The 10,000-nt window shown below is 39.5% G+C and overlaps 1 protein-coding gene across 2 annotated transcripts in view; it reads left to right on the plus strand.

Moving 5' to 3' along the window:
- The window catches only part of LOC138003613 (adhesion G-protein coupled receptor D1-like), a 55,878-nt gene that overhangs the window by 30,754 nt on the left and 15,124 nt on the right, over positions 1–10,000 (plus strand). For both annotated transcript variants that reach the window (XM_068849780.1, XM_068849779.1), the window contains exon 10: positions 4,787–4,916. In XM_068849780.1, coding sequence (XP_068705881.1) covers positions 4,787–4,916 — 130 coding nt within the window. The remainder of the gene's footprint in view (positions 1–4,786; positions 4,917–10,000) is intronic.

A 10,000-nucleotide genomic window follows, 5' to 3' on the forward strand; every position in this document is an offset into this window, starting at 1 on the left:
CATTAACTCTTGAACCCCACTTCACTGATGAGTAAAATCGTCTGGCGTTAGACAGGGTAAAATCTATTTAGCCTCCCTCCCAGGGGTCAGTGGGTTAATTCGGAAAAAGTTTCGGGGTTTTTGGGAGGAAAACGGGAATACCCAAAGAGAAACCCTTCTAAACAGCATAGAGAACCAATACGCTCATTCCACAAAAGAGCAAAGCCCGGAAACAGAATACATTACCGAGAGGCGAGTCTTCTCTCCATAGTACTTAAGCCGTTGTACTGGGTGGGATGTCCTTTGCTATTAAAGTGTCTCCGCTTGCTTGTCAATTTTACATGTAAAATAGTTGAACAAATTAACGTTGGCGGCTGAGCTAATTTCCGCTTCGTAAACGGTCGTTGCCATTTTACAGGGTCGATGCCTTTCTTAGGGTGCGTTCGATTGACCCTATTCCGGAATGAGAATACGTGGATTGATGATTTAAAAGGGTATGTCTGACGTTTTGAAGCAAAAAGGATAGTAAAAATACAACAACTTATAGACTCAGAGGCTAAACTTGAGTTTCCTATGTTGCGCACACGTTGATGGCAAACGTTGAATCTTTATGCAAATTGTCACACCTTCGTAACCGGAAGTTCGATCTAATTAGCCAATCAGGATGGATAATCACAACACAGCTTAGAAAGCTGTGACTTCCTGTTCGCTAGGTTGGGCCCCGCCATTGTTGTTTGTGGCTTTTATGGCTTTTTTTGAGCACCTTCCGCTGCATTTAGAAGCAAGAGACTGAAGAACTAAAGAAATGGTGTTCTTCGAAGGTGAAGCAAAAGATTCTGAACAATTACACATTAGTGCGATTAATTGCACACCGCCTTTCACTCACAAACGCGTAGACTTTAATTAATACATGTCGAAATGGAAGCGGCAGACACATGGTGAGAAGACAGTCTCTGTCGACCCCCTAAGCTCACGGGGGTTTAATAAATTCCATTTGGAAGGTGGCTTCCATTTGGAGAGTGACATTGAAGCCATCAAAGTACCAATGTTTATCAAAGCTATCACGAAGTTTTGCAAGCTATGAGTCATCAAAGCCATATGAATCCATCTTGAACAACATCAGTGACATGAAAAACAGTGAGGCAACCAAGCAACCCATGATTCCAGACACTAGTACTTGTGGGGCGGACCATAATGACGAACTGTCGAAAGACTCGGTCAATGATTATTATATAAGGAAACTGATGAGGTATCCGTACCAATCTCCTGTGATAGAGCAAGGGCTGAGTCCGTTCGTAAATGCAAACATGCTCCCCGGGAAAGGGACAGAGAACCTTCCAGAATTCCTTACAAGAAAACGTTGAGCTTGTTTCATGAAGACAGAGTAATTAGAAAGTGTATGGCTGCATTATTTAAAGAAGAACGAACCAATCTCGTCTGAGTTAAGAAAGTGCTTGCTTTTGGAAAATAATATTATATTGCAGTAAGAATGTCTAGACCTAGACCGCAACTCAGACGTAATAAATCTTCGAGAGTAGGAGATTCTAGTTGTCATTTTTATCTTAATACCCGAAGGACTCCAAAACACAAAAAAGACTTGTCAGGTCTATTGTGTATTCAAGTTCAATCTGTTACTAAGCATTCAACAAAATTGAACCAACAAAATGATAGTTATCGTCTATCAAGAGAAAAGCTATTGATATCAGGAGACATTGAATCGAGCCCAGGCCCTGTTGCTCATGAGAAATCCTTCTATGGCACTGTTGCAGGCTCGGTTAGCTCAGAAAAGATTGAAGGCACTAGAATGTACCTTAGATGGTTCATCATGTGCTTCTTTTCCTCTGTTGCCCACCAGTTACATTGTATATATAATGATCATTCCTATCACATGAACGTGCATGCTGCTGTAGTTGAATACATCAGAAACAACCGTCAAATATCTATTGGACCCGTTACAGAGCAATTGTGGGTGTGTTGTCACAGCAAAAATTTATTGGACCCATTACAGAGCAATTGTGGGTGTGTTGAACCAATGCATAGTGTGATGCACTTATTGTGCAAGCAGTTTCTGATGCATAAAATGTTACAATACATATAAATGAATCCATTGAGGGGTGGGCAACAGTAAATGTTATCAATCCCATAAGCGGACAGCAGGGAACCGTGACTGTTATTAACATTGGGCAGCTAGGTGAAAGACACTATGTTTCAGCAGTTCAGTTATTATAATGACAGCATTTCAGGTTATGAAATCAGCAGTGTTACCAATGTCAACAATTATTTAGAAGTAATAGTCAATTAATTTTAACCATAGCCAAAAAATGATGTGAGTGTTAGTAATAATTTCTGCAAAGCAGTGGCAAAAAGAGCTTATATGAGAGAATCTATCAAGCAAAAGAGACAAAATAAAGAGTTCAGGGAAAAGAAAAACAATGTGAAACGCCAAAAGAGATCTTAAAATATTGAAGCAGCAACAGAATATGAAAAGCAAACATTTCATAAGGGAAAAGCTTCCAATCCAGAACATATCAGAGAACTAAACAGAAAAGCACAGAACCATTTAAGGAAAGCTATGCAGAGTTCAAGTCTAAACCAAACTGAAATTTGTCAGGGTCAAGACTCTATCAGACATTCCATGCCAAAAGTGATTCAGTCTTTTCAGGATAAGTTAAAACATGGCCCTAAATATATATGCAAGGCTTGCTGTGATCAGCTATGGTTCAGATCATCTATCTGTAAGTATAACAGTAGCAAATATAGTGGTAAATATTCGCAAATTTTGTTGGATGAATGTATAACTGGCACAAAAAGTGTTGATAATACTGAATGGATTTGCTCTATACTTGCCTAACCTGGTGAAATTAACAATATGACCTGGCACTAAACAACTGATCAGACCTTATTCAAAAAGACCCTGTCACCTGTGCCAGGAACTTTGAACACATGGTACACGGCTCTTTATAAAGGATGTGTTTAAGAGTAATCTTATTCCTACATTGGAGAAATATAGTAGTCAGACGTATTTTACAGGGTTGAATTCCAGCAAACTAAGGGGATCACGTCACATACATGAATTATTTTGGGTACCTAGTTGCATATGAGAGCCCCCGTGCTATTACAGAATTATCCAGCTGCTACATCACACTGACTAATGCCTAAAGAAAACTTCAGCCTGCCAATTTTAAACAATCGCGTTAACTTTCATGTGCACGAGTAAAGACAGTGACACTTTGATTGTTATAGCGGTGCACTGTTATGGAATAGTTCGCCAATCATTTTGCGAAAATCAGACTCCCTTGGATATTTTTAAAGGGAAATTGACCAACTTTATAGTATTTGCTGGTCGGGCTCCCGGCCACACTACAATCTTGTGAAACATTGTAGTTGTAATGAAACTCCATGTTGTAATATATTTTACCGTGTATAAATTAAAAAAGTGTATGTATGTATAATGAATAGGCTAGTTTCGAATTGTGCAGCAACAAAAGAACAGGGTCGAGGTTCAGGGAAATAATTTGCATTTTCCTTTGTTCTGAACAATACAAAATGCTAATTATTCCCCTGAACCTCGACTCTGTTCTTTTGTTGCTGCACAATTCGAAAGTAGCCTATTGTTAGGGTTAGGTTCATTTTAAAATACTTTAAAATTGCAATGTTTGGAGTGGTTTTCTCGGTAGTCTAGTGCGTAATTGGGTTTGCCCTACAGCCATTGCACCGAGTTCGACATCGTTCACCCAACTTTTCACAAAGTTTTTGCGAACGACAAATTAAGAGAGAGAATTGTTCTAAATGTTCTCCAAATGGCAACGACCGTTTACGAAACGGAAATTTGCGCCGGACGGCTACGGCATCGGCAGCACCACAAAACAATAACATAAGTGCTTAAAAGATAAGAAACGATCGTGCTGCACCTGCGTCTCGCATTTTAGCATATAATTTGGCGGTACTCTGCATAAAAATAAAAGAGATTTAGCAACACTTCTACGTGAAACGAAAAACGCCGGTCTTGCCGTTTCATGTTTCACCTAAAACGAAGTGAAGCTTGTGACTGTAGCTTTGCTTGACCCTCGGCAACTCGGAATGGACTAAGGTAATCTCGTCTATTATTGAAGTAAAGAAAATACAAGAACTCGGAGTCTCAGCTGAACATTGTTTGTAGAAAAAGACACCGTTATATCAAATGAAGATCTTCACCTGTCGAGTTTCGATGAAGCTGCATTGTGAGTCAAAGTGACTTCATGAAAAAATTGCGGTATTAAAGGAGTCAGTTTATACGAACGATTTATAACAATGAAACCTAACTTTTGTTTGACTTACCGGAAAATGGTTGTAGGGTTCTCTTTCTTCAGAAACAACTTGTTATGTAGAAGAAAGACGAAAAGAAAATTCCACGCATACAGCAAACTCGAAAATGCCCTCTTTCACGTCGACTGAATGGGACAACCGGGAAACGCAAAAAATGGCGGGAAAATTATGGTCACGTGGTCACTTTTGCCGTTCGAGTCTCGCGTAAATGTAATGCCAAATCTCTCTAATGTGACGATTTCCACTACAACGGGGGAATACTTTAAACTGCTCGTGTCAATTTTATTTAGTTTTACGATACTTCGCCCACATTCTAGACTTAATGTAAGATTGTACATCTCGACGTGACGATTGCATTGATATCGGTGATGTTGCAGATCGTTTTCTTATTTTGTACAAAATATACGGGCACCCAGGCTCTATGGTATTGCTTGGGATACAACGAAAAACGCCCGGTCGGGATAAATCCATCTTAAAGTAACAAGAATTTTTGCCTTCTTAGTTCGTCCATCGGTTCATGGTCAAGTGAGGGTTGTTATTTACTGGACGAAACATCGCTCGAGCGTACGGTGTGCAGCTGTAATCACCTGACTAGCTTCGCCGTTTTGATGCAGTTTGATTCTTCAAAGAAGGTATACTTTTTCAATGGTTGCAATTAAATTTACATCTCCTAAACTTTACTTAACAAATTTCAGTGCTTGTTACAATCTGCAGCGATATTGATTGATTGATTGATTGATTGATCGATTGACAACGGCACAACTACAACATTTAATTAATTAGTTGTAATGACAAATTTTGAATATAATCCATTTGCCCTGAAATTGCTGATTACTTAAAAAAACAAACAAAAAGGTATGCAACCCATATATTGAAGATAAGTACAAGAAGTAATATGCTACTACAGAGCAAAAGTGTAGTAAGTAAGGACTAGAAGGGCTGAGTTTTGTTTCATGACGCGATATAAATTGAAGTCACTTAAAAAATCATTAATAATTCATGAGCCAAAGAGCCTATCAAAACAACTATAAAACATCACGTGGATGAGCTTTAAACCTGATAAAACACTCCTAATTAGGATGCTATATATAAAGAATATTAGGAAGGCCCGGCTTGTTTTCTTGTATTCACTATACGGCTTTCACAAATCCTATAATACTCTTGTTGACCCCCTAAAATTCTGCATAATCGTCAGTTTTCGAATTTTCTTGGGACATGAAGATGTCCCAAGAGAAATCGAAAGCAACGCCTATGCAAAGTTTTGGGGCTAAAAGAGGTGTATTATGGGATTTAAGAAAGTTGACAATACTAATATTTTGAACCGATGTTCTGATCCCAAAGGAAACGCTATTTGTGGAATATTTTTGAAGCTCGCAGCACGTGTTTTATCGAGTCTAAAAAGACTGTTCCTCGTTTTCTTAAAACTGAAAATAACTGCTAGCCCAAAGTAAGCCCAATTATAACGATGAAGGAAAAACGAAATCTGATATGTTCTTATCAAACGCGTTGATAAGATCATAACATTGTTCGTACGCCGTGTGGCTGCCATAATTTCAGCTCTGCTGAACTTTTTTAAAAAATTTTCTCTCTTATCCTTCCAATACCATCGTACTCTTATACGAGTACAAATATAACTTAAAGATGCTTCAATATTCACGTAACTTTTTAATGTCCTTGCGAAAATGGAAAGGTCTTAGGCCTCAAGACATGAAGCCCTTTCAACCCGAACAATGGCGAACCTTCAAGGATGCTGGCATACTGAAGTCCATGAGAGGCAAGCGTGGTGGAGGTAAAACTGGAAGCAATAACATCACTGTCATCCTTTCAAGATTTCGCAAAAAATTTCCTTCTCTTTGGGAATCACAAGGAAGGAAAAGTTCAGTTTGTTATCGGAACTTATTAAATATTCAAATTGTCACCTCCACTCATTCAACATCACACCAACCTATTGTTGTCTCTCAGGAAAGGCCGTATTTTGTACCTTCGCTTCTGCTCAGCAATCCTATGTCTTTGGCGCCAAAGATAGACGAGATAGCTTTCACCATTAAGCAGCGGGATATCGACGTAGCTCTCTTTACTGAAACCTGGCTAAAGAATACAATCCCCGACGATCCAATCAACATCACGGGATATCAGTTATTTCGGAGGGATCGACAACACCAAGATCATGGCGGGGTTTGTTTATATGTCAATTCAGTGTTCTTTGCTCCCTGAGTTGTTCAGCGACGTCCATGAAGTAATCTGGGTTTCTCTGCGCCCTCACCGCCTGCCGCGAGGGTTTTCTAATATTATTGTTGCTGTTGTCTACCATCCGGATCAAAATCCCGATACCAGCAATGCTCAGTTACGTGATTATCTCATGTGCACACTTGAGACGATTGAAGTCAAGTATCCTAATAGTGCCATAGTAGTCGCTGGCGATTTCAACAAATTCAATTTTAAAGCACAGGCTAGGAACTATCAACTGAAACCTTTAGTCAAGACCCCTACGAGAGGCAACAACATTCTTGACCAGATATTTACCAACTTACAGGATTATTATCAAGAACCGACAGCCCTTCCTGCTTTCGGCCTGTCTGACCATGTGACTGTTATAACCATGCCTGGTCTCCGAAAAGAAAGCAAGTCTCAGAGAAAATCTCTTAAAACTCGGGACAAGAGGCCTAGTTCCGTTGCTGCCCTTGGACGATTTCTAGTGGCGGTCCCTTGGGAGCAAGTGCTTGACCACTATAGCTCTTGCGATGAAAAACTCGCTCATATAACGGATATTATCAACTATGGTCTTCACACATGCAATCATGCCAGAGCGGTGTGTCAAAATCCACCAAACGGACAGACCTTGGTTAAATCCTGACCTCAAGCATTTGATAAGCAAAAGACAAAAGGCCTTTGCTTCTGGGAATAAACCTTTGTTTAATATCCTTAGAAACAAAGTCAACCGTGAAAGAAAGAGGTGTCGCAAGGTCTATTATAACAATTAAGTGCGAGATCTGAAGGACACGCGACCACGCGATTGGTGGCGTGAGGTAAAACAATTGTGTGGCAATGCTAGGAGTTCTCGCCCAGACTTTCGATCCATTTTAAGAACTAATACAAGCTGTACTGACCAAGAATTAGCTAATAAGATAAACCGGGCCTTTGTGAGTGAGATGGAAGATTACACTCCTTTAGCCGACGACATCTTTTTGCCCTGTGATGATGATGAGCCCATATCAGTATCAGTGGACCAAGTTGCAAAAAAACTCAAGCAGATAAGTGTGTCTCGAGCTCGTGGACCCGACAATTTACCAAATTTGGTGCTCAAAACGTACTCGGATATTCTTGCCCCGGCTTTAACGCAAGTCCTGAATCAGTCCTTTGAAGAATCCAAGGTTCCACGGGTCTGGAAGCTGGCTGATGTTCCGCCTTTGCCAAAGGGGAAATCTATTGAGGATTTTAATAAAGATTTGAGACCGATATCTCTCAAATCAACGCTTTCTAAAGTCGCTGAAGGCTTCATTATTGAGAAAGATCTTAAGCATGTTTTATTGAAGTGTATCGACCCTAACCAGTACGGCTTTATCCCATATTCCTGCACAACATTCGCACTCATTTCAATGCTACATCATTGGCTGGAAGCTACGGACGGGTCAGGTTCTCATGTCAGAGTAGCTCTTCTTGATTATAAGAAGGCGTTCGACCAATTGTAGATCACAATTTGCTTATTTCCAAACTTTACAGCGTCGGTGTTAAGCGTACTGTTGTTAATTGGATTTGTGACTTTTTGCGAAACAGATCTCAGCGCGTCAAACTTGATTCCAGCTGCTTCTCGGAATTTGTCAATGTTCCGGCCGGCATTCCACAGGGCACAAAATCGGTCCATGGCTTTTTCTTGGCATGATAAATGAACTTAGTACTACCAGCGCAATGTGGAAGTTTGCCGATGATACCAAATTTGCTAAAGTTATACCTAAGTCAAGTACAAGTACCCTGCAAAATACAGTGGATGGAGTGCTCAAATGGACGGATGAAAATGTGTTCCGCCTAAATCCAACTAAGTGTAAGGAGATGCAAATAGACTTCCGTAAGAAACGTGGTGCCTCTTCTTCCCTGGAATCCGAAGGCAAGCAGCTCGAAGTTGTCAAATCGGCAAAAATCCTAGGCTTAACTATTAGAGACGATCTGAAATGGAATGATCATATTGACAATGTCACCGTAAAGGCATCACAAAGAGTTTATCTTTTAAAACAACTTAAGCGCGCAGATATTGACTGTATATCTCTGCTTCAATTTTATTGTGCTTGCATAAGATCAGTACTAGAGTATGCCTGTCAGTCATTTCACTCAAGTTTGCCTGCGTACTTGTCGGATCAATTGGAAAGGATCCAAAAAAGGTCGTTAAGGATAATATATCCAGACCTTAACTATAGTGAGGCGCTAACTAAATCTTTCATGTCCACTTTTCATGATAGACGGGAGCTTTTATGCCGCAAACTGTTTATGGAAATAGTTGATAATAAGGGGCACAAACTCCATCACCTTCTCCCGCCGCTTAATGCCATAACCTACAGAACTAGGAAGAGCAGAAAATTTAGAGTTCCACTTTGTAAGACAAAGAGATTTTCAAGTCGTTTATAATGCATTACGCCTCTCAGTTGTTGAGATCTTAATATAACCTTTAGCTACGTATTATACTATGCTCATACTTCTATACTTTTAATAACTCTAAGATGTGTAAGCTTTCGTAAAAAAGTTTTAAGTTTAGGATATTATATTACATTGTATTTTACATGATATCAACTTATTGTAAATAGTTTTTATAAGTAATTCAGTCTTTTGACTGCGATTTGTATTTTAATAAACGCTTTATCTTATCTTATCTTATCTATAACAAAAATTACTCCATCGCTCGTGTTTCCATGGCAACTTCTGTATTGCTCTCTATAACCTCTATTGCATTCTATAACCTATTTATACATTCGTCATTGACCAATAAGAAATGCGGTATTCCGTTGAGTATATGCTGTACATACGGCGAGAGCTACTGAAATTTATATAGACCAATCAGAATTCCGCGAGCGGGAAAAACTGTACTATCCAACGTCACGTCAATTGTTCCGCAATTGAAGGGACAGAAAACTATTTTAAAGATTCTGTGGGAATTTTTTCGTCAATGAACTTTGGTGCCAAAACTGTGTTGCTAGCAAGCGGCGAATCGAACGTCAGCTGTTGTCCTTTGGCTGTTATTTGTGCTTTTTCTAGTTATTAATAAGACGAGTTCAGTCTGGTATTTTCGAATGAATTGTAAGAAGACGCCAAAACAGTATTGATAATGCGTTTACCTGTGTTAACTTCGCGAAAAAAGACTTTGATAGCGTCCTTCGAAAACAGCCTCGTTTACGCTCAGAAATGCAACTTTTCCGGTGAAAGAGCAAAGGATTAACAGGATAGCACAGTTTTGACAGCCGTGCACACTGCGCGGTTTTCGTATGCACGTTTGATTAATTGATCGATTATTTCTGAATTTTTTCTTACATTTTTCGGTCATTACCATTGTTATTAATATGCCAACCTGAACCTTAGTGGCTGCTGAAACAATGACTTCTTTTGTTCCATGGTTGGCAAATTTGAATACCAAAAAATGTGACGTCAATATTTGCAAACATGAAATATCGCTGTTAGGCAAAAAAATCATTACTAAGGGCACTCTCCTTTTGTCAGAACTGGCCGGCCAGAC

The sequence above is a fragment of the Montipora foliosa genome, chromosome 5 (genome assembly GCF_036669935.1).
Source record: "Montipora foliosa isolate CH-2021 chromosome 5, ASM3666993v2, whole genome shotgun sequence".
Lineage (NCBI taxonomy): Eukaryota > Metazoa > Cnidaria > Anthozoa > Scleractinia > Acroporidae > Montipora > Montipora foliosa.